This window comes from Perissodus microlepis, chromosome 9 (genome assembly GCF_051167445.1).
Source record: "Perissodus microlepis isolate ML-2025 ecotype Zambia chromosome 9, ASM5116744v1, whole genome shotgun sequence".
NCBI classification, from domain to species: Eukaryota; Metazoa; Chordata; class Actinopteri; order Cichliformes; family Cichlidae; genus Perissodus; species Perissodus microlepis.
In genome coordinates, this window is record NC_140469.1 from 15,285,984 (window position 1) to 15,311,961 (window position 25,978).

At 40.5% G+C, this 25,978-nt stretch overlaps 1 protein-coding gene across 2 annotated transcripts in view; it reads right to left on the bottom strand.

Annotated features, from left to right (window-relative positions):
* dok6 (docking protein 6) overlaps nt 1-17,597 on the bottom strand; it is a 54,982-nt gene extending 37,385 nt beyond the window's left edge. The window contains exons 1-2 of one of the 2 annotated variants that reach the window (XM_084939183.1): nt 17,438-17,597; nt 17,261-17,350 (exon numbers count right to left, since the gene is read on the bottom strand). In XM_084939183.1, the coding sequence (XP_084795309.1) occupies nt 17,261-17,350; nt 17,438-17,572 (225 nt within the window). In that variant the 5' untranslated portion in view covers nt 17,573-17,597. The remainder of the gene's footprint in view (nt 1-17,260; nt 17,351-17,437) is intronic. The other variant, XM_084939184.1, reaches the window with a different exon arrangement.
* Nucleotides 17,598-25,978: the final 8,381 nt, after the last annotated feature.

The window sequence follows — 25,978 nt, forward strand, 5'->3', positions numbered from 1 at the left end:
AGCTGATTCCTCGCCAAAAGCAAGGGGTCCGTCTACCCAATATGACAAAGAACGCAAGGGCAGGCGGTATTAAAAGAGCATGTAATGGACAGTAATAAAAGAGAGCAATGGAGAAAATTGGATAAGGCCAGGCGATAGAAAAAATAAGAAAAATAGCAGCAAATAGAGAGTCCAAGGGAAAGCAGAAGGGTGGTGAGAGCAGCTGCTGAAAAAGAATAGACCTGAGCCACAGCAGCAACCGGCTGCAGCTTTCCATTAAGATAAATTATACTTAATAGAACTTGTCATAAAAACATTAAGAACAATTATTGATAGCGACCTCTTTTACGTAAGGTTTAAAAGAATCTGAAATTCACAGACATAACATATTTACAGTCACTTTATTAGGTACATCTTGGGTTGGAATCACTGTTGTCTTCAGAGCTGTCTTAACTCTTCACAGCACAGATTCAACAAGGTGCTGGAAAATTCCTCAGAGGATTCGGTCCACACTGACATGATACCATCACACTGATGATGGTTTCTCAGCTGGTTTCTCCCATTTCACAACACCCCAAATGTGCTCATAAAAGGATATGGACATGGTCAGCAACAATACTTGCGTTTAATCAATTGCAGGTTCAATGCATTGAGTGTTCAGAGATGCTTGGCTGTAATGAATGCTTATTTGAGTCACTGTTGTCTTCCTATTAGGTCAAAGCATTCTCCACTGACCTCTGGCATCAACAAGTCCTCTTTATCCAGAAAACTGCCACTCACTGGATATTTTTTTCTTTCCTCAGATCATTCTCTGTAAACCCTAGAGATGACTATGCGGGAAAACCCCAGTTTGATCTTTTAATCATGTCCACAAGCTTAATTCCACTAAGTTGCTGCTTGGTTATAGATTTATTACATATATGTGATGACAATCAGTTGAACCAGTTGACCTTGTTCAACTAAGTTTTGTCAAATATGGATCTGACACCATTTCAATGAGAAGGTAAGGCTGGAGACTTAGCAGCTAACAGCCTCGCTAGCTTGTTTACCAAAGTGTATCCGTAGTTTACTGATTCATGGTGTCTCTGTGGACTATGATATTTGCAGACAACACTGATGATCAGCAATGAGACTTGGGAGCAGGCAGAAGAGAGGATGGACAGGTAAAGGTATGCTCTGGAGATAAGAGGAATGAGTCAGTGGAAACAAGACAGGATGGAAGTGTGTGATGAGAAGGAGGCAAGCAGAAAGGTGAAGATGCACAGATCAGAGGTAATAAAGGTAGATGAGTTCAGATACCTTGGGTCAAGCATTCTGAGCAATGAACAGTACAAAAGAGGGGTTAAGAAGTGAGTGCAGGCAGGGTGGAGTGGGTGGAGATGAGTGTCAGGGGTGATTTGTGAAAGAAGGATAGCAGCAAGAGTGAAAGGGAACGTTTACAAGATTAGTGAGACCTTCTGTGATGTATAGTTTGGTAACGGTGGCACTGACAAAAAGGCAGAAGATGGAGATGAAGATTTTTGTTGGGAGTCACAAACACAGAGGCAGAGAGATAAGGCTGAGATGGTTTGGACATGTGCAGGAGGGGGGGGGGTATACTGGACAAAAGGTGTTAAAAATGGAGCTGCCAGGTGGGAGGAAAAGAGAAAGACCACAGAGAAGAGTCATGGACGAAGCGAAGGAGGACATGCAGAGGGTTGGTGTGACAGAGGAGGACAGTAGGGATTGGGTGAGCTGGAGGATGATGATCCCCTAAAGGGAGCACCTTAAAGAAGAAGCTGGTACCTTTGGATGAAAAGAAAATGTCAGCTCAGTGTTTTAGTAAAACTGCTGAATAGACGAAATGACCGTTAAAGTGGCCACACCACTAATAAAAACCATCTAAAATGATAAAATGTTGTAAGTTATATTAAAATGTGGACCTTTTACAGGAGTCATGAGGCAGGAAAAAAGCTATGGAGACCAAAAAACATTTCTGTATCAGGCTGGAAAACATGTTGCTGTTGAACATTTTAACATGGAAGTCTATGAGGAATGAGTCAATTTTGGGGCAAGCCTCAAGAGGCTATTCGAGGAACTCCAAAGAGAGGTTGCCACTTGACATACACTAGTGTTTTTCACATCCTAGAAAGCCAGAAAACAGTCTTAGTAAAAAAATCTTTCCAATTCTCATGCAAATAAGACTGTTGGGCGCAGAGAAAGTGTTTCTACTGCTGATTTCTTATTACTGAGAGAGAGACAAGGGAGATGTTTGACCCATGCTGGGCTGCGCAGCCTTGAGCAGAACAACATTAGTTAAAATGTCACACACTGTGTGGATTCAGGCGTCAGAGCCACTGTTGCAGAGCATTTTTTTCCTCTTTCTTTTTCTTTTTTTTAAGCACGGCACAAAAATAGCAGCCAAATTATTCTGAAGGAGATGTGGGTCAATATTGAAGTTTCTCTCCCAGGTATGAGAAAGAGTGAAGATAAGTAGTGGGGAAATGTTCCTGTGGTGTAAACAGGGTGACGCATTGCTTGTGTCAAGCGGATTCATGGAGACTTAACGCTGTTTTATTAAGAAAGCAGATAATAAAGCGTTACACTGTGATCATAAGACCATAATCTACCAGTACAGTTTTATAATGTTGCTTTCCTCGCTGCAGCAAAGTTATGCTATCGTATATTTTAACCGCTATTGATTTCAATGTGACACTGAGGTTGGCAGACACTGTTGGCTATAGCGTTCAAAGCAGTGCTGGACTTGCATGCATGTGTAAAACATTTTTTTTGTCGGGCCAATTTTGCTTTAAGTCATCATTATGACTATTGCCTGCTCTTTAAACCATCCCTCATCCAAACCTCTTTATGTATTACAGCTTAAGTCAGCAATCCTCTGCACACACACACACTCACTGCAATTTCCATTTAATCCATGTACAAGGCTGGAGCTTTCACAGACAATAACACACAGACAAAGAAGAATCTGACTGTGGGCCTCACCAACAAGCCTACTTAGGCTATTGCAGACAGAGAGCAACAATGCGACGCAGTGTTATTTTTGTTATAATACTAGAATAAGTTGTCCAGCGCTATGCATCCAGTAGCCAGGCTGAATGTTAAACTGAACTAAATCCATAAATGAAGGAGGGCATGGGCTGAATGCAGAAAAAGCACAAAAATCTACTGAGGTCTTGATGTAATGTAGGCAAAGCCTTATTTTCCACTTTAGTATGTTGGTGCTCTCGTCGCCGCCAGCTTCAAGACCGGCAAAATTAGCATCTAGGCCAACAGGTGAGGGGCTGTTAGAAATACAGTGCCTTAGAAGTGACCGACTAGTTGTTGTGGGAAGAGGATATAAAGTAAAGGGATGAAAGCAGCTTTTTTTTTTCCTTTCCCACAACCATGATCCAACTCTACCGATTGAGCTTAATTACCATTAGCTGACCACTTGATTATCATATCAATAAAGACTGTGAAATCAAATGAGGCACAGACCACTGTGCAGCGTTCCACCGAATATTTGCATGTTTAGCAGGATATTACGAAACGCCAAGTGTTTTCCAGGACACTTTGTGCAAGCGTTTGTTATTTGAATTTCATCAGAAGCTCTAAAAGCAAGTAATCCTCATGCATTGGTGCATTCATTCCCCCCGAGGATTAATTCTAAAGAGGTACTCGCTCACTGATGTTCAGGCTGCTTCTCTGATATGGTTAGCCGGGGAAGCAGCGAGCTCTGTGTCTGCAACGACCGTTTCCTCACAACCAGAAAGCAAGAGATTTGTGTTGCTGAAACTAACTTGACTCAGCCACATTTAGGTTTGCGAAATCAAAGAGGACATTGGGGGGAATAAACGCGCGCGTGTGCAAGAGAGGAAAATGCGGACTTTTATGTCAAAGAACGGGGTCCGATGGAGTTTGTCATATTGTTTTTGTCTCATTTCCTCCCAAAGAACACACTCCCTTGGAATAAGTGGGCTACGATTCAGTGTCACTCTGTGTCTCAGCATGAAATCATTGAGGAATGCAATTATCACTTTGCCCAACAGACATTTCTCTGAAATGAAAGAGAACAATTGGGAACATAAGGGGAAGGGAGGGGGGTGTATGTGTATAAATAGGGAGGGGGTGTAACAGCAGCTAATGCGCGCCCTAGTCCCTGCTCTGAACTTCAAACTTACTTTTTGTTAAATTACTTCAATCCTAATCCGCCAGCGTACATCGTGGGTCAAGAGTTTGACACATTAACTTCCCTTTCTTTCTTTTATTTTATATTTCACTTTGAAGTTGGTCCAATAACTGCATGTTTTCTATGGTTTTATGACTCTTAAGAGCCACTATTTTCTCCATTATGACCTTTAAATGATCCACTCAAAGTGCTACTGCCAAGGCTACTATTGTGTGCTCCATTTCCCTTGGCAGTCCTTACCCAAAATTCATTCCTTGAACAATAATTCTCACGGAAATATTAAAGCTGTTTAATAGAAATGGGATCAGATTGCTTTGGCCTACACTTGAGGTCATTTTGGCTCATTAGAACGGGAGTGCAAATTTTAAGAGCAGGCTGCTTTTGAAGGCAAGGCAGTCGAGGCATTTCATGCCGAGCTGGGCAGGTACCAAACTGTCACCACGGTGCTCAGCGAGAGGTAAACTGTCACCTCCTTACTATTAAAAGAACTCCCTTGAGAAAGAAAGAGGGAGGGAAGGAGAGTGTACAAACTCAGCCACAAATAAACAGGAAAAAACGAGCTTCCACACCTTTGGGTGACAAGAGCTGCTTCCTTTTTCCTTAGTTTACATGAGACTCTAAGGTCAAGGCTATTTGAACAATGCATTAATAATAGAGCATCCAGAAATTAGTGCCATGTAAAAAAAATTGTGTTCATTTGACAGAATGGGAAAATTTTCATTATTCAACAAGGTTATTTGGCTGCATTTGAAGCAAAACAGGTGTAATATTTAAATATTTATTAAAGAACTCCATAATAATGTTTACCTATGTGCCACAGTGATTAAATTAAGAACGCAGACACAAAGACAAGCCCTTTAGCTCAGATACGCACACGCAGCTGAGGCTATCTTTGGCTGTACACTGTACTGAATGTGCTTGGCAAGCAGGCTGATGAAAGGTAACTGCAGGAGAAGAACTCATTATAGATTGTGATTCAAACATAAAAGGTTGCTGTGTCTTTTTCTCCCCAAGAATAACTTCATCTGATTCTTTTTTGCATCCGTGTATACAAATGTCATTTTTTAACAGCTCATTTCAGAAGATTGGATTTGAAACAACCGTTCTAGATCGCATAATGGCTAAACTGAATTTGGCAACACTTTCAGAAGCATGACTGACTGATGACACAGGATCTCTGACTTCTAGTCAGACACAAAAATTAACAAACCTAGCAGTAAATTCCCTTTGGATACTAGCCATTTACACGCTGCCACGTGAAGTCACCCATGCACACATGCGAACGCACGCAAACACAATGCCCACATACTCAATGCGCACATGCACGGACACACAAACTGAAAGTGAGCGTAGCTGCAGAGCTGCACCCCGAGGGCTGGTCTGTTGATTAATGAGGGGAGGAAGGTAAGAAGAGGAGGCTGAAGCAGAAGTGTTAATGGAGCTATGACAGATTCCTCTAGGCCTGTTGTTTTATAGGCGAGTCTCCAGTGTATCTGCACAAAGTAGCAAAAAGCTACTACAGAGGACTGTAAAGTCCCACTCTAATTTCGGGGGGAGATGCTGATCAAATAGACTTGGATATGGAGCAACATACTATAGCCATTATTTAAGGAACACATGTATCTGTGAACACCTTATTAGATTATTATAGCTCTTATTTTCAGCCACAAGACAGGCTCGAGTTTAAAGCAAAATTCATTTCACTGAGACATCTCTACAAGGTTCTCTTGTAAAACACTTCTCAGAGACATACCTTGGGTTAAATGACAGCACATTGAGTGATTCTACAGGAACATCCAATCTGTTCATGACTTGAGGCAGTTTGGAGGAGAATCTCAATAAATTGCTATTCTTTATTGAGATTTTCCCTAAAAGTATCACTTGAAAGAAAGATGTGATCTAGAATGGATATATTATCGCTAAATAGACTAAACCAAGAAGAGATGGGAACATGCTGTCTTTACGCTAAGGTAAAGATAGATGGGTAGATGGGATGGTTTGCCATTTATTTAATATATATTTATCTGTGTTAGCTTGATTGGTTTAAGCTTTTATTGCATTGACTTTTTCTAAATGGTCTTTGCACAGCAGCATTAATTTATCACAATAGAGAATTAGGTTGGCAAAGGTTATAAAGCTAATTAATACTTCATTCAAAATCAGAAATGCAGCTCTCATTGTGACAATAGATTTTTTTTAAGTATATAACATGCCTGGATCATGCATTTGCAATTTTCATGGAAATTCAAGCGATTATAAATATATTATAGAAGTATTGTAGTGTTGTAGTATTAAGTAAGTATTGTGGCATAGTTTCAACAAGGTGGTGGAAACATTCCTCAGAGATCTTGGTCTATGCTGGCATAACAGCATCACAGTTACTACAGTTTTGTAGGCTCCACATCTATGATGACACTCTCCTGTTCAACCACATCCCAAAGGTGCTCTGTTGGATCGAGATCTGGTGACATTTGCATAAGCTATGCTGTTCGTCATATTCAAGAAGCCAATTTGCGATGACTCGAGCTTTGAGGACGGGCACATTATCCTGCTGAAAGGAGCCATCAGTAGATGGGTACACTGTGGTCATAAAGGGATGGGCCAACAGGCACTTCGGGACCAAAAGTGCACCAAGAAAATATCACCCACGTTATTATACCAACACTATCAGCCTGAACTGTTGATACAAGACAGCACTGATTCATGCTTTTATAATGTTTATGCCAAATTCTAACCCTACAATCTGAATATTGCAGCAGAAATCAAGACTCAGGCTGGGCAACTTTTTTATGATCTTCTACTGTGTGTCTTCTACACACAGTAGAAGCCCATCTGTTTCAAAGTTATGCAGTTATGCAGAACTGTAAGACATAAATCACCTTTATTTCCAATTCTGATGGTGAGTTTGAACTTTAGCAGGTCATCTTGACCATTTCTAAATGGTTAATTGCATTGAATTGCTTTTATGTGATTGGCTGATTATATATTTGCGTTAAAAAGCAGCTGAATACGAGTAACTAATAAAGTTTCCAGTGAGTATATATAGAAGACTTTTCAGTCTGGGCTAAAGTGTTAGACAGACAGTCCAGCAGACAATCTAACGTCATATATATATATATAGAGAGAGAGAAAAAGGAGTAGCAGAAAAAAAGCAGTGTTGATATAATGGATATTTGTAACAAAAAAACCTTTCTGCTGGTCGTAATCATTCGAGTGGCTTTAATGACAAACTAGTTATAGCATTCGTCCCCTACCATGACAAAAACCTCTTTTGATAATTAGGAACAACTGAAATCAATAATGTGAAAATATTTAAGTGAGGTCCTGGCAAAGATTTATTCATGACTATTCGTGACTATATAATAGAGGCCCATTTTTCAGCATGAATAATGATTGTTGGGCTGTTGTTCCCATATCTTGTTAGAGACGCAATTCATCAGGGCCAATAAGAGGTGGCGATTTGTCTTCGGGGTTTATCTGATGGAGGAAGCTGATGAAAACCAATGGAAATGAACACACAACGTATGGCTCTGCATATCTGTGAGTCAATGCACTGAGTCCAAAATAATCTATCACAAAAAGAGGAGCTAAAAGTAGGCTGCATGCACCCACAAGGCACAAATAAAATCATAAGCAAAACTAGTCATATTAAAAATCCTCTGTCTTCTTCAGCTCCAATTTCCTTTGGCAATCAGAGACGAAGTGCAGAATGCGGCTAATTTTTGCCCACTGGATGTAAAGAATGACTGATTTGCTAATTGATATAACCTGACTTCATTGCACAACCTCAGCCACATTTATCCATGTTGTTTGGAAGTCTCAATTGCTGCAAGTCTAACACAGCTGACAGTGTATTTTCTACGCTCCACTGACAAGTACAGTTCCTGGGATGAAAAATCTCCTGACATCCACCATTCTGGACAGCCTGTCATTGTTAATAGTGAGTGCATGGAAGTGGCAAGATCCTATCTTAAATGGCTGTGCCATCTTGGACAATAGACACATTGTTCTCCACTCCTTTGCTTCTGCTTTGGTGGGTGCTTGTGTGCCAATAAGGGGAGGGGGACATACCCACACACCATCACAATACATGCTTTCCACATAAAGGCCACTGATACTGGACACAAATACCCACTTGTAAGTCAAAAACAGCTGAGACTGAGAAAGGAGGGACGTTGATAACAGCTAATGGTGGGAGTGACTGTACGCTGAGATGGGTAGAGAGTCCAGAGGAGTACTTAAAGAGTAACAACTCTTCCCTTCTTTTATATTAAGTGTTTAAAAAAAAGAGCAAAAGTTCTTTGTTTGTGTTGTTAGCGTCTTTATCCCTGTGCACTTTAAGCTGCAAGCAAAGCATTTGTTTTTGTTTTACTAAAGATGTGGTTTGGTAGCACAGAGGAAATTTTATTCCAAAAGAAAAACACAATCCCATTCGCCTTGTGCTTATATGCTTCTACCAGCCAGTACAAATCAATATCTGTCCAGAGCTATAGATTTAATATATAACCACTTTGAAGGAATTTCATATGTTTAGATTAGTGTCTCTAATTCAAGACCCAACCAAAAGTGAAATACGGCCACAATCTTCTGTGCTGTTGAGTTGTGGCTCTGAATGATGGCCAGAAAAGTAAGTTAATGTTTGACCTTTTGGACATAATTTTATCCAGTTAGACCATTTTCAGAGATATTACCGTAGCAAGAGTACAAATCCTTGAGTCATAGCCAAAAATCTTGTTTTAGCATGGCCTTAACATGGATCACCAACTTATAATTAGTTCATTGTTAAAACCAAGTAAACAGTTGTGCCACATTTTAAGAAGATGTACTAAATTTGATGGATGGAAAACCTTAAAATGCAATACCTCTGATCACAGCTGTTGATAGAAAGCAGGCATAAAATGGTCCAAAAGCAGCTTGTCACATGTGAGATGGTGAAATTGGAGAGTGTCTTGTTATATTTGAAAAAAGAAAAAAAAAAAGAGGTTGCTTTTGTTGGACGAAACAATTAAATTGCTAATCTTTTCAGCTCGGAATGGAAATTCCTGTTCAGCTCTATTTCCAGCCTTCGTTTCTTGCCCAGTGTTGCAAATACGGATGGATTCACGAATGTTACATTTATCCCATGAGTAAGCATTCATGATTAGTGTCTAACCCCCGAGCCAGTGCGGCTGATGGAAGTATTACTCCATGTAATGTCATGCGTTCAATCACAACAAATTATTCCTCTCTGTCAGTTTCTAACAAATCTTTCCATTGTCTTTTCTATCAAACACTGAAATCTAATTCCCCCCCACCAACGCCAAAGGTGAAAATCTAAGACGCAATAAACTCCGGCAGTTATTACTTGTTTGCTTGTTTTTTCGAGTTTCTAGATCGCAAAGGGTTATTTGCAACAAAACAAACTGTATGCATGCACAAGATTGCAAAATGGTTCACTCATAAAAAACTCATTTTAAGACCTCAAATCACTTCTGCAAATCTATAAACAGGACTGTATTCATCTTTTTGCAAATGATATCCTTGTGCTAGGATGATGAATAACTTAAGCTCTCAGTCTGCAGCCCAGATTATTGGTTTACTGATTATTTGCTTATATTCAGACTTTTTGACTGATTGTTTTTTCACTCCTCCTCATTCCGGACCAGACATAATGCATTTTTAATGTGTTTTCTGCTTTGACATTTAATGCTGTGCTTGGACTAAGGCACTCTCAAAAATACACTTAGATGGCATTAGAGCTGTCCCTCTCAATTTTATTACTGCTATTATGACGTGCACGGACAGCAAAGCTTATATATTATTTGTGCTTTAAAGATCGAAGTTAGTTTGCGGGGTCCAATTTTTTTATTTGTGCTTAAATTTAAAGGTGAAAGTTGACCAATTGTGCAGTCTGGAACAACGAAGGTACGCTCGCTGATTTTAATTTCCAACAGCACTCTTAATCTCAGGAACTTATTCCAGCTCACTGAATGAATATGTGTAATGTGAATGGGGTCATTTGTTGTCACATACCCGCAGAGAATTATAACTCCTTACACTCCCTCAGCTCTGTGCAGCTTTATATCGTCTTCCAGCTAACTGTTTTGCCTTGGCTGCTCTCAGTAGAGGAAAAAAAACATGATAATGACAGTACGCTTGTTCAATACGAGCGGCTACTTTAACCTAACATGCAGTCATGTGATCCAGTGCTAACAAAAGAAAATTAAGGTTTTATGAAAAAGAAGTCTTTTGTTGTTATTTTTTTCATGTGGCGAGAACCAATACTATCTAAGGGAGTGAGTAGCACTCTGTCCTCTTAAAGTACTACCCAACTACCTGTGAACCAGGATCTGTTCTACAGCTTCTTTGAAGTGTCAAAACATGTTTGTGAATACAGAGACTGGCAGACAAACTCACCTCCAGCAAACTTAAATTGACTGCTTTTGCTAAGACTCAAAGTAAAGTTGGACAGACGCAGAGGGGAGGAGAAAAATATTCACAAGTTGACCTTTTATATTTACCGCAGTGTTCCTAAGCTTGGGAAACATGTACTGTACTGAGACTGACACACAAATTACTCAAAGGTCACCTTATTCAGCCTTTCAAGAGGAGTCCATCCCACTGATAGCATCAGCCGTTTTTCACTGAAAGGAAACAAAGAACCTGTTTTGATGACAGAAATATCGCTACTGCTGTTTCTTAGACGCTGCTAGATTTTGCTTTTCTCTGCACTGAAGCACTTCACTTGTTTCTGGCTCTTGTAAGGATTTAGTTTATTTTCATGTTGTACAAAAAAAAAATACTGTATGGTACAAAGCCACAGGATTAAAATTAATTGAGAATCCACACACTGTTCTCTGGCAGCAGATTGTTTACTTGTTTGTCGGGTGCATGTGTGTGCCAATTCAATGTCGAACCAAGCCAACTTGGTGTGTGTGTGTGTGTGTGTGTGTGTGTGTGTGTGTGTGTGTGTGTGTGTGTGTGTGTGTGCCTTTGCACTGTGTCAGGGGGAATAGCCTGTTGGGGTTATGGAGGGTGCAGCGCGGGGTGATGAATAGGATGCTTTTGTGCTCGGCCCCACAGCTGTCTACAAACCAGTGAAGGAGAGAAAGGTGAGGGAGAAAGGGGGTAAGGTAAGAGAGATAGCCAAATAAAGGGGAAGAAAAGAGCGAGGGAGATAAAATAGCGCAGAGGAGATGAGAGCATCACTGCTCCGTGTGGGGAGTACAGGTGAGATACTGGGAGCTGAGAGGTGAGAGAATGGGTTTAGAGGTGAGGAAGAGAGGTGGGGAAGGGGGGATGTGAGAAAGGAAAGGAAAGAGAGACTGCTTGTGCATTCAAGAACACTGCACCGTTGTCTCTTCAGCCAACACAGAGACAAAGACGTTGGCTAATGTAGGAAATCGTTGACATTCATGTGCATGGACAAAAACAAAAAATGCCTCCAAAAAAATAAGAAAAAAGAGGGCGAGAGAGGAAGCAGACCTGACCTCATGGCCTCAACCTTCACACATGATGGGGTTTGAAAATGAGCCAATCATAGTGAGTGATGCTGAGGATTTCGGCCAAAGCTGTTGGTGTTGCTGTGGCCCCTTTAACACCTATCACATAAGGACAACCACTGGACTGTTTCTAATAAAAAAATTTTAAAAAAAACATTTAAAAAAGTAAAATACATTTTAAATGGCACTGCATTACAATAGAGGCCGATGTGGGAGCACCAGAAGGTCAACTGTGATGCAAAGTCTTGATATGTGATATTTCAGAGACCTTTAAAGCACTTAAAACATTAAACAAGCATCACATGAGAAGGAAAACACCAGAAACCTTTCCGACCTTAGACTTAAAGCAGCGCAGAGACAGTTTGCAAAAAAATAAGCTGCCTGCTGACAGGCAGGGCTCGATATATTTTCAGAGCTGAGCATCAGAAATTGTCAACTGTCAACTTGTGTCAAGTATTTTTGACCAAGTAGATCCTTATTTACATCCACTTTTAGATTTCACTGTAGCAACATTCTCGGGAGGCTGTTTCACCAATGTTTATGCAACCCCAAATTCAAAATAGTTAGGACACAGAATGCAATGATGTGCAAATCCCATAAACTAAATATTTTATTCACAGTCGAACAAAGAAAACATATCAAATGCTTAAAATGACACATTTAACTCTTTCATTTAACTGGCTTACTTAGCAATCGGTCAGTAACATGATCTACCAAAGCCTGGATCTACAGATGGTGGCTCAATTTCAGATGTTCCTCAACTTAAAATTGCAAAGACTTTGAATATCTTATCATGTAGAGTACATAATATCAGCAAGAGAGTCCAAGAATCTGGAGAAATCTCTGTGCACAAAGGCTGAAAATCAATATAGCGTGTCTGTGATGTTCGGTCTCTCAGGCGGCAAAGGGTGTTTTCATGGAAATCACTGCATGGGATCAGGAACACTGTGTATATCCATATATGCAGGTTAAAGCTCTATCAGGCAAAGAAGAAGCCGCATGTGAGCATGATCCAGAAACGCCACTACTCTGTGGTTAGACAGAAACAACATTTGAAATTCTTTATAGAAAACATGAACTAAAGAGAAGAGAGACCATCTGGCTTGTTCAGCGCTCAGTTTAAAAGCCTGCATCTCTGATGGTATGGAGGTGCATTAGTGCCTGTGGACTTGGCAACACATTGGCACATCTGGAAAAGCACCATCCGTGCTGAAAGGTATATACAGGTTTAGAGCAACATATGCTCTCATCCCTTTCAGGAAAGGCATTTCATACTTCAGCAAGAAAATGTTAAACTGCATACCGCACGTATTACAACAGCATACCTTTGTAGTAGAAGAGTGTGGATGATGAAATGACCTACCTGCAGTCCTAGACCAGTTGTAAACATCTGGCATATCGTGAAATGAAAAAAATATAACAACAAAACCCAGGACTGTTGAGCAGGTAGAGTCTTATATCAGACGCAAACTTAACTGCAAAAGTCCAGCAGCTGCTCTCCTAAGTTACCAAACTTTTGCAGACTGTTGGTTAAAGTAGAGGGGACGCTGCACAGCTGTAAACGCGACCCTGTCCAACTTTTTGAGATTCATTGATGCCATCACATTTAAATTCCCCTTATATTTTTCATAAAATGGCACATTTTCTCAGCTCAAATTATGTTCTCTATGTTCTGTTTTTAATAAAATGTGAGTTTATGAGACTTGAAAATCATTGCACTCTATTTTTAATTACATTTTACACAGTGTTCCAGCTTTTTGGGGACGCAATTTGGGTTGTACATTTAGCATTCAAGAATATACAGGGTGGGACATTTATATGGATACACCGTAATAACATGGGAATGGTTGGTGATATTAAAGTCCTGTTTGTGGCACATTAGTATATGTGTCGGCCATCTTGGATACAACTTTTGTTTTTTCAATAGGAAGAGGGCCATGTGACACATCAAACTTATTGGTAATGTCACAAGAAAAACAATGGTGTGCTTGGTTTCAACGTAACTTTATTCTTTCATGAGTTATTTACAAGTTTCTCTTTGTTCACAGCCATTGACATGTCGAAGAGGTTAACACGTGAGGAGCGGATCGAAATTGTGTTGATATCTGGTGAATGCAGTAACCGGGTCATTGCAGCAGATTTCAATGCAAGACACCCTACGAGACCACCCATCTCCCATGCTACAGTTAGCAAACTGCTTGCTAAGTTTCGTGAAACTGGTTCAGTGTTGGATTTGCCAAAATGTGGACGCAAGAAAACTGTCACCAATGAAGAAACATCAGTGGCTGTCCTAGCTTCATTCAGCAAGAGCCCACAGCGTAGCACTCGCTGCATGTCACTGGAGAGTGGCATTAGTCGAACATCCCTTCGACGGATATTAGCTACTCACAAATGGCACCCTTACAAACTACAGCTACTGCAGCATCTCAACGAGGATGACGAAGATTGGCGCACAGAATTTGCAGAATGGCCAAAACAAAAATTGGAACAGGACCCTCAGGTCACGCAGAAGATTTTGTTCAGTGATGAGGCAAACTTTTATGTGAATGGTGAAGTTAACCAACAAAACCACCGCTATTGGTCTGACACTAACCCACATTGGATGGATCCCTCCAAGACTGTTGGAACAACAAAAGTGATGGTTTGGTGTGGTATATGGGGTACAATGATAGTGGGTCCATTCTTCATCAATGGAATCCTCAAGGCCACTGGATATTTGAAATTGCTACATGATGATGTGTTTCCCTCTTTATGCACTGAAGCTGGCACGTTCCCTGAGTTTTTCCAGCAAGATGGTGCACCACCACATTAAGGGTGCCAGGTCCGAGCATTCCTAGATGAACAGCTTCCTGGAAAGTGGATTGGTTGTCGTGGGCCAGTTGAATGGCCCCCAAGGTCTCCCGATCTGACCCCCTTAGACTTTTATCTTTGGGGTCATCTGAAGGCAATTGTCTATGGTGTGAAGATACGAGATGTGCAGCACCTGAAACTACGGATACTGGATGCCTGTGCTGGCATTTCTCCTGCGGTGTTGCTATCAGTGTGTGAAGAGTGGGAGAAGAGGGTTGCATTGACAATCCAATGGGCAGCACATTGAACACATTTTATAAGTGGTCAGAAACTTGTCAATAACTCATGAAAGAATAAAGTTACGTTGAAACCAAGCACACCATTGTTTTTCTTGTGACATTACCAATAAGTTTGATGTGTCACATGGCCCTCTTCCTATTGAAAAAACAAAAGTTGTATCCAAGATGGCCGACTTCTAAATGGCCACCATGGTCACCACCCATCTTGAGGAGTTTGCCCCCTCACATATACTAATGTGCCACAAACAGGACTTTAATATCACCAACCATTCCCATGTTATTACGGTGTATCCATATAAATGGCCCACCCTGTACTTTAATACAATGAAAACTGCCTTAGTGATCACTAAAAATTTCTAAAAGGCATCAGTCTCAGTTCTTCACATGTGCAGACACTGTCGTGTTGTCTGACGATATTAAGTGGAACAACTGTTAGACAGTTTGCTCAAATAAAACAAAGGCTCTGCATGTTCTGGTAAGCTGCAGCAGGAATGCTGTTGGAGAAAATGTGAACAGAAGTAAACATAAATAAAGCAAAATACTGAAATAAGTATTCTTATTACTTCAGAGCTGTGTGTAATTGCACTGAAATGAGGTCCATTATGTAGATTTGCCTGTATTTTATTGATGAAGAACCCAAAGAAGCAAAGAGGTAAATACATCTCTCTATCCAAATACATGTATTCATTTACCCTTCTAATCTGACTCTCTGTACAGTACGTTCCTCGTGTGTTCTGTTTTACATACATAAACATTACTGAGGTGTTGAATCATCGATAACAGGAAGAAAATTGAAAAAATAATGAATTAAGCTTAATAGAATCTCTGGTTTATGTTGAGAAAAGCTGCAAAACAACCTTTTTTTACATTTCTAGACAACTGTGAATAACTCCCATTTATCTCGAGGTGTATCTTTCCAGTGTATCTGACACGCATTTTCGTTTTCATCCCTCTCCAAATCCTCCCAAGAACACTTAAAATAATGCAACAGAAAAAGAAGAAGAAAAATCGCCTGTTGATTCAGGCACACGGATGCCCGATCCTGCTCGCTCTTGTTGTTTTGTTCTGCCTGTTTCCGAATGAGAATTGTCCTGGAATAACTAACCCTAGCGTGGACATATAAATGCATTCCATCTTCCCACACCAGGGTGCTCTGAGGCGATCGCAGCATGACTTTTCTATGATGAAACAGCAGCAAGCGGTGGAGGGCTGAGGGAGTGGGCGAGCAGGACACAAACTGCTTTTCTCCACAAACAGCAGGATGAGATGCGGAGCTGGCAGCGATATGGCATCCATACCACGAGCTCAGCCAACACAGCATGCGTCCTCACACTTGCTTTGCAAAGTCATAGGCTATCCACATCTTCTGACCACATTTGACTAATAGCATATGCGCGAAATAAACACACTGAGTCAACTGAGCTGTGTACGAGCAGGCGGATTTGCATGTTAACAACGAGAAATGTCTCGCGCCTTCATTTGTTTCGTGCGGCTTGTAAAGCGACTGTTACTATCAAAGAGTAATCAAAGATATCCTGAACAGCAGCAAACAATGGCAGAACAGTGTTGATGAAGCCAGGTGATGATGAGGGGAGGCAGACATCATTAGCCCCCATCATCACACTTCATCAGAGTAGAGGGAGTGTGCCCGCTCTGTTAGCGTAATGAGCTGGAAGTATGAACAAAAGCAGATGGCTTTATGAGTCAGACAATAAGGCACTCATAATTGAATCTATATCATTCATTTCAATTTAAGCAGTCAAGCCATTTTTCCTCCTTTCTGTATCTCAATAGAAATCCTTAATCAATGCATTGAGGAGCTGCCATCATAATGAATCAGGCGCACTTCAATGAGACTTTTCAATTCTGCTGGGAATAATTCATGAAGGCTGAAAGAGAGGTAAAGTACAGCGCAGCCTGTGCTGTATGATAAAGGTAGGAACTATTAGGAAGTAGGAAGTATTTCCCATCTTAACATCTGTATGAAAGAGTGTTTATTTTTACCACACATCATCCATAAAGGGACTAACATTACCTTATTACACACAGGAATGTATGCCATATGACTAATCATACTATAACGTTACATATATTTTTATATCCCTATAATCTACTGATTAAATCTACCAAGTTGGTTACCCTTTCTTCGAGCTTATACATTCATAAGACTGGTTGCAGGCTAACATTCTGGAAGAAAACCAAGTTATGGCTGACAACAAGCACAGGGTATGATTCACAAACCCCTCGCACATGACACCGGCTGTCAATCACCCAGACTTTACCATCACCTCCAAAGTATTTGTGCAGAAAGCACCGAGTGAAACTTGGCGGCTGCTGGAGCTTCTCTAATCTGTTTTCCCTCTTGAAGAGCTCACAGCAGGACGCTTTGCCCGTGGAGCAATTAAAGCCTCTTTCTTAATCCAGCTGCCCTTGACTGCAAACAACTGGAAGTCCTCTTCCCTTTCCTTCCTTCCTCCTCCTACACCACCTCCTCCTTCTGTTTCTCCACCGCCTCGCAAGACAGCAAGTGCAACAGTACTCACCCCCAGTTTCTTACTCCGTATCCTCACGTATCCCTGCTTGACTATATCGTTGAAGTTAGAAGCCATGGTGAGAGGGAAGCTGGCGGCTTCCTGTCCGAAAGAAGGAAAAAGAAAAGAAAAATAAAGTAACCTCTCTCTTTCTCTCTTTTTTTAATTTTGAGTAGCGGAATCTTTTACTTGAGGCTCGGTCCGTGTGACATCCAGCAGGAGGAGAGCGAGAGGTGGGCAACCTGCTCCGGTGTCAGCCAGTATGACGCTTGGGTTGGCCGGCTTCAGCGGCGCGATCCATCCGGGAGAGGAGGGAGATACCATTCGTCAGCTGATTCACTTCAGCCGGAGAGGAGAGCAGAGGCGCGCTTCCTGGACCACACCACCGCGCACCGGCGAGGGGGGCGTGGAGGATATGTGCTGAGGAAGGTGGTGGTGGGGGGGTCATTTTTATTTAGTTTCATATTAAAAGCCCACTTTGTTCAAAAACTAAATCCCCTTCCTCTCCCTTTCCCTTTTGCAATCGTTGTAATTCAAAAAGTCACTTAGTGGGAGTCATACCTACTGTGATTAATATCCCCGAGGAATCAGTGGAAACTGTAATGGTTGTCTACTGGATTAGTTGGCATTAGTCCAAAATGCTGGACTCTATTTCCTCTGTTAGTCTATTTTAGCAGGACTAAGCTCTCAGTCTCAGAATATTGTGCTCATTTTATTGTAGCCTTATAAAATAATGTTTTTCATGACAGGCAGCACGATCTTTAACCCTTTATGGTTTACTCATGGAAACACATGGAAATTCAAAATTTCCCTAGAGCATCTTACATGACTTTTTTTTTACTTGTGTGCCTTTTTCCAATTTTGTTTTCATTTTTATGGCAAATCTAGTTCAGTGAAATAACCATAATATGGTTCCTCAGCCCCTTTTAGGGTATACGTTTTTCCAAAAAAGTGTGTATATAAAAAACATAGAAAAGCACATTAATTTAAAGTAACGTTTATTTAAGAACATTTTTTTTTCATTCACAATGGAAATGTCCAAAACTGTAACAAACATATTAAAGCACAGCCCTGACCAGTCGCAGGCAACAGCTTCACAGTAACATGGTAACATGCTGTATCATGGTAACATGATATTTTCTTCAAAGATTTAAGTTCATTTCAGTTCACCTACTGAACTGAGCATGTGTATACACCTTAATACAGGCTGTTCTTTTTTATGTCACAGCACTTGATAGGTTGACTTCCATAAAAGAGCCAAGCAGACAGCTGCAAAAGAAAAACAGGTTTTTGTCAATATCCAGCCAGACTTGAAGGAAAACAATAACACTGAAGTGTTGAGCTACTGAAAACAAAATACACTGACATGGGAATTGTAAATATATGACAAGAAGTTAAAAAAACAACATAATAACTACTGATGGGACCAATTTTTTCCTAAATAAATTACAAATACCCAATTATGTGCAATTTAAGTATAAGATCATCAGAAAAAAAGATCCCACTGTACCCTTTCTAGCCTGAAAATGTTGAAAATTGGTTACATTTCTCATCCGATCACTGTAGAGTGTTATAGAAATTAGAGGAAACATCCAAATATACCATTTACTACTGGTCTATATTTTAATAGTGTATTTTTGTTAGTAAATAACACAAGTATGGCTCCTTAAATGTATCTGGTGCGTGCCTAAAAATGGACTATCACTGTTATGGTAGGTAAACAGGGCACACGATCAAATATGGTGCCACCATTTTTATGTTACAAATATCACTCATTTCTAGAAATCCAGCATTAACAACACCCATCTCAACATCTATAATAATTGTTTAACTGTATAATGCATGGGTTTCATCAGTTTACCACAATTGGTTTCGATGCTATGACCACAACTGTGGTCTTGAAAAACTCCGGAGTTCAAAATGCTCCAGGCCACTGCTGATTGGTCAGATCCATTAATGTCCCTATCACATTGCCTGATCTTTGCTGGTTAGTCAATCCAAATTTCAATGTCTGTTTAAGTTCCTTGCCCATATTTTCTTGGATTAAATAAATAGCTCAGCCTTCATCTTACAAATAAAATGCTAAATTTATTCCTATGACTCCATTTATTTTAATAATTATAACAGAATTATAATATAGTCTTTTTATTATGTTATTTAATGATTCTCACCAAAAATGGTTGATATCCCGATGTCATCTTCCTGATGAAAACTGTGCTACTAGACCAAAAACTGAACCGTAGAGTGTAGAATAGAGGTAAATAAGGAGTTAAATGTATATTCTTTAAAACAATGACAATTAATATGTTTGGTACATTGTTGTGTACAGTGACTGCTGAAGACAGTCATCAACACGTCTCCTCCAAGTACACAGACTAACATAACCAGCCTGTTTAAAAAGCAAAACCACAAACAAACAAAACATTATGTACATTTTTTTTCATCTAAATTCTATCTCATTTGTGACACAATGAAATTAATATTGGACTCTCCGAATCTGTGATCCTGTGATGTCGGCATCAACTCGGGAATGCTCTTACATATGTGAGTCAGCTCAGAGGGACCTGTTAGCTCGTATGACGGACCTGAGAGAATGAGGTTGAGACAATAATGAGGTGCTGATTGTCTCTTTGCCTTATTCGTTCTATAAAGAAACTTCTTATAAAGATATGGTAGAAAGCCATTCTTGAACACAAACTTTCACTTAAAATAAAGTCGAACAAGGATGTTTAGGCAACGTTGAAGGTGTGACCATCGTGGTAACATCTGCAACCTCGAACGTACATTTTTAAACAGTTTTTCAATCACAGCTAGATGTTGAGAAAAGGCTGCCAGCCCACAGTTATTAAGTGTTTTCTGGGTTGTAACTTCAGATTTTTCTTTCTTTTCTTTTCTTTTTTTTTAACATTAAGTTAGGTTAGTCTGTTTTAGTTAGTTTTGAAAGTTGCACGCTACCTAAAATTGTTTACAGTAAAACTTTTTCCTTATTTCCTAACGTGAAACGCGAATTGTTACGCCTTTATCCTAATGTACCTTCCAATACAAGTATTTTTAGATAAATAAACAAACAAAGTCACCAGCAGGTTTGCAAAGTTTAACTTTTTTTCATCCTTTTTTAAAAAATCACCTTTAGGGTTGCATCAGGAAGGGCATCCAGTGTAAAACGCTGCCAAATCAAACAGGGGGAGCTACCTTTGTGAGGGAAGACAGCAGCAAAAAAGTAGCGTCTTTTTCTGTTTCTTATATCAGTTAATAGAGAAAACAACCAGCAGAGTAACCAGTTCAAGTGATTATTTGTTGCTAACCCCATATAATAGATATCAGGTTGTGACTCAACAACAATTAGCCAAAACTGATTTACCTGCAATATCTTGATGTTCCTTTGTTCTGTACAGACTTGGACTGTTTTAGTCATTATTGGCATTCGCCATTCATCCTTTTTATCACTAAATTTGCGTATAAGCTGGTGCTCAAGGTCAAGATTAAGATGCTCTCCTTGATCACTGTTAACATGCAGTGAATTCAATAAGACTACTTGTTTACTGAATTTTGCTGTAACTTTTGAAACCTCAAGTAACCACTCAAATCCAGTCCTCGGCTCTCTACTCCTCAACAATGTTCAAAGAAAATATGCAAATACACAACAGAGCTTGGTGTTCAGACTAATTTGCGACGCACTTTGTACCTTGCCTTTTGGTTATTACCTGTCTCAGTATGAATAGCATTTCCATATTTTTCACCAGACAGTCCGCTAATAAGGAAATACAATTTGAGATTGCTAGTGTGCGAGCTCTGTGTTTTGTGATTATTAGGCGGCCCCGAATTGATGTTGTTTGATTTGCTGAATAATGCAACCAGATAGGTGAGTGCTCTATTAAAGGATCAAATGAATAGTAGGAAAGCAGACAGTAGAAAGCATGGCACCGCCGGCTGGAGCTTGTAAGTAGCAGATACAATGCTGCAGATTGGCAATCAAAAAGCACCGAAAATAAAAGCACAGAAGCAAATTCTGATCCCTGCCAGAGCTTTAATCCTGATGTAGTGAGAGGCGTAGCTCAGGTTGTACAGCCGTAGCTTGTGAAATCCTTGGTATGAGACAGCAGATGCTTCAGGTGCAGTGATACGAGTGGCTGTCATTGCTTATGTTGTTTAAAATGTGTGTGTGTGTGGGGGGGGGGGCTTATGTAACAGAGTTATATAAAGTATACAAAACTCTACATAAAGATCAAAGGCTTTTAATTCCTGGAGAGGTTTTTCCAGATTCTTTTGTCTAACACTTTGCATTACAACAAGAAAGCCACAGATTTCATTGTAAAAATGAGGACAGAAACACTCCAGAGCAGCCTGTGTTTTTTCCGGTTTATCCCGGCACAGTTATCCTATTGCGAGTACTAATTTATTTATTTATTGTGTTTCACCAAAAATGAAATATCCCCTGCTGGTTGGAGGCCCTTTTTCAGTGCGGCATTGACGGCTGCCACTTTGAGAAGTGTCATCCTATCAAGTGTCAGCTTTTAAGACCAGAGGTAAAACTCAGTTTCTGTTTTTCTTTTCTTGTTTTTTTTTTTGTGTTGCTTTCTTCACATTCACAGGGGCACGCAGAACAGCAAGCTGCCACCCCTCCAACAAACAGCTTGACTTTGATAGTCTTCGTGTCTCTGTGGATGTGTCCTCAAATTTCAGACTTGTCAAAGTTGTTTTGTCTTCATAATCCTCTTTGTACAACATGGCGCTCTTCCATTCCCACTGCCTTGTCATCCTCTCTCTAAGAAAACAATGCTGACAGCAATAATTTCTTATTTATTGCACTAAATATTGTGCTCTGGTGACTGTCATTACCAAGGACTGTCCTAGTTTTTGGGGAAATAATTGCCTGCCGTGATACAAGACCAGCAATCATTCGGTCTCCGGTTGGTATCAGGTAGAGGGGCAGCCTCCACAGCGTGCAGGCTGCCACGCAAATCAACATACGGCCCCGTCATACATGAACGGCTGCCAACGGAGGTCAGATGTGGCGAGACTCGCTCAGGAGCAGAGAGACCTTCACCAAGGTCAGTAACCAAAATCTGCTGAGCTGTGGAAAACAACTCCTTTCCAATATGGCAACTTATCAAATATTGACCTCATAATCGTCACCATTTTTCATACACGTTTCGCATCACCTGTCTAATTCCCTTCATGTCTATGATGATTAATACGGGGGAAGACTGAGAAACCGCAGCATCCATTAGAGCACCAAGCATTCCTAAAAAACCTCCCCGGAGCTGTTTATTCGGTCACTGCGGAGCTAAACGCAAATGTTTTTTATGGTGTGGTGAAATATTGAAACTGCCTTAAATGCTTACTTTGTCTCAGTGATACTTGGCAAGCACTCACAAGCACAAACAGCTTAATAATTAACATGTTTCGAAAAAGATAAGTGATGGTGAATGAGAAAAAGAGGGGGAGAGCGAAGGAGAGAAATGCGTCTCTGTGCTTCGTTGTTTGCCAGGTAAGCATTTTTACACGTAGGCGGAGGCGAGAAAATAGAGATCACACAGGCAGAGTTATGGTAATGATCTGCTCCGGGTTCCTGTACTCGAGCTTTTTACAGCAACTCGTATCAGCCTGATATGTTAATAGGCACAATGGGATTTGGGTTTGATTAAATGTCAATGCCTGAAGGAGAAAAGCGAGAGTGGAGAGAGGGGGGAAAAAGAAAAAAATGCCAATTTCTCAGAATAAGAGATGTGGCTTGTTCTGAGCTCAGCGGGTTCTTGCCCATGCAAGAAGGACATTGGTTAGTCTCACACTATAGGACAGCAAAGGTTGTGTTAGTCCCAGCGGATCAGGCCATGACATGTTTGTGATTTACTCCATAACAGCTAGAGCTAGAAGTGGTTAGAGGGCTTTTCTGTCCTTCAATAGAAGGTGAATCATGAGAGTGGGCAAGTCAAGAGGGTCCTTTACTTGAGTCAAAGATAAGGGTATGAACAGAGTGTATAAGCTTCTTATGAGTTCTCCTCACAAATTAACCAAAAATAGCAGAACCGAGGCTAAGATTTAATTTGCAGCACGATGTCTGCTTCTGCAAATTCGTTCGTAAGGTGATTTAGCAGATACACCTTTTGTTTTAAAGTCCTAACTATCGAAAATGGAATAAAGAGCGCATTTGCATCGGGGGTGATTTATAATTGTAAATGAGTGCATTAGTCCGACAATTAACTTTGGGGTGTAAACTCTGCAATTACACCAGTGGCCATTATGTTAATCAAAGAGGATGAACGAAAACACAAAGAGAAAACTGGTAAAAAAAATAAAATAAAATAAAAAAGTTTGTGAAGAAGAAAAGATGCAGACAGGATGAGGAAAAAATGGGGAGAGGAGAGGCAAGGACACAGGGACAATAATTGAAAGGGAACAGATGACTCTCAAGGAAAGAAAGGCTATGCCTCATGTCGGTTTGACCCACTCTTTGTGTCTTAAATTGGGGTCCATCTTGTGTCACAGTGAGCCTGAACCCCGAGCTGGATCTCTGGAGAATAGCTGTGCTGCTGTGGCACTTCTCAGAGAAAATAACCAGAGGAGGCTGAATCCATACTTTGTCACACTCAGCCCCTTATAGAAGATTGAGGAGTAAAATAGGTGACTCAACTCAACCCACACCCACCCACCCCCAAGAGTGATGACACGCCTGTTTGGTCTTCTTTTCTGATACTGCACACCTCATTTGGACACCAGAAGCTGAATTTATCAACTCTCTAAGTGAAGGAGGGGCTGGTCTTGGATCATTCACCAGGTCCTTTATGTGGCCACCTCATTCATTTTAATGATCTTTTATATTAGGAGACTCTTGATGAATTAAAGCCGGTGTGCCTGGAATTAGATATCGGGTTTTCTGGAGTTGTTATTCTGATTCGTTTTTAATTAGTTGTCTTTAAACATCACCTTTTTTATGCATCACATTAATTTAAAAGTTATAACGGCAACAACATGTTTTGTATTTGCAGCGCTTCATCTTTTGTGCCCTCTACTGTAAGGTCAAAGGTCAGAGTAAACTGGCACATCCTAGGTCGCTAAAGGTCTTCAACTAAACAGGAGCCGGTGCAGGACAGATAAGAGCATGGCTTAGGGTGTTTAGATTGCCACCCTGCAGTTACTGGTCCTCAGGCTCTTTAAATACTGCGTAATTATACATTAATTAGCCCATGTGATGCTGAGTCTGTTTAACTGATCACAGCCTCATATACTTAAAAAAAAAGAGTAATGAGCAGGGACAGACAAGCGTGACTAATGTGTATGCCCTGTAGAGGGCAATATTGTCTGCAGTGCTAGGAGTACTTTGAAGGGGCCTTTTAAATGTCTTCATATTTCTTCTGTATGGTAATGAAAGCTCTCTTCATGTGCTATAAATTCCTAAAGTGATGAATAATCAACATAAGCTGTGTTACAGATCGCTGCATGAAGTCAAAAATTAGTCTGTTATAGATCAAGGTATTTTCACATATGCTTTAAATCCTTTAAAAAAAAGTTTGTTACCTCAAATAGGAAGATGCAGGCTGCTTTGTGATTGCTTGTTATTTGTCATTGTGCACCTCATTTAATATGACGGTGAATCTTTAAGAGCAGATTCATGTATGTGTTTCCAAGTGCTGTTTGTTCTCTTCCAAGGCTCAGTTTAGAAACAGTTGTTGGTGACATGATCAGCAGCAGAGCATGAAATTTGGCTAAAACGAGCACCGCGGGTTATTGACTTCCGTATTTAATCTGACAGATTTAATATAAAACAGGTGATCCTTGTGCCTTTCTCAATGGCTGTGGCTTGTGGATCCTTCTTCGGGACTGGCAGAAGCACACGACTCCAGTGCTCACCATCCAGGTCAGAACAAAGCTACTCTTTTACCTCCACGGCCCGCGTTACAACGGCTCGTGTGTGAGGATGGAAAAAGAGTGGAAATCAAACCTCCTCCATAAATACATGAAAGGTCAGCGATGACGTCAGAGTCCAGGGACTGCCCAGTCCGTGATTTTGCGGCCCATCGTCGGTGCCTGATTCGTTGCGGCTCTTTATATTTTGCACTCAGTGCACCTTGACCATGATCCCAATATAAACACAGTGCTACACTTCTGAAATAGAAATGTGTGTTTGCCCGCTGCTCATAAGTCTTTCTACTGTTCCATTTGTTGCAGGCGGCTACAAAAGGAATAATTTTTGCTGACTTGCACAAAAAAAATTGAAAATAAACTTTCTTTATTCTGTTTGAGGTAGTTTACTATGAACTGCATTGTTTTATGAGTTCTCTCAGTATTCACTTTCCATGCTCTGCTCTTCTTCCACTATCCCTGAGCCCTCTAGGCCTTGGCCCAAGACTCCTCCACTTCCTTTTTCTAGTATTATGACTGACTGCAAAGAAGTGTGTGTGCCCATCTGCTGTGCTTGGCCTGATTTTTTTGGCCATGACCCTTAACTTTGCAGCATGTAGTTTTTCAGTCTGTTTCTTGCTCTATTGGAAGGTGTCTTATACTTTGTTCCAGCTCTGTCTCAACATTTGTATCTTTGCTTCACTTTGCAGACTTGTGTTTGCTTTACATGCAGCTTGTGCCTCGGAGAGGCAGGGTTCTTTGAAATTCAGTCCATTTCCTGTTGTTATCCATGGCTTTATGCATAAAGGTTGGCACATATCTCAGCTAAAGCACTGTTGTTATAGTTATAATTCATTCATTCTCAATTGAGCTGCATTTGGAGGATAA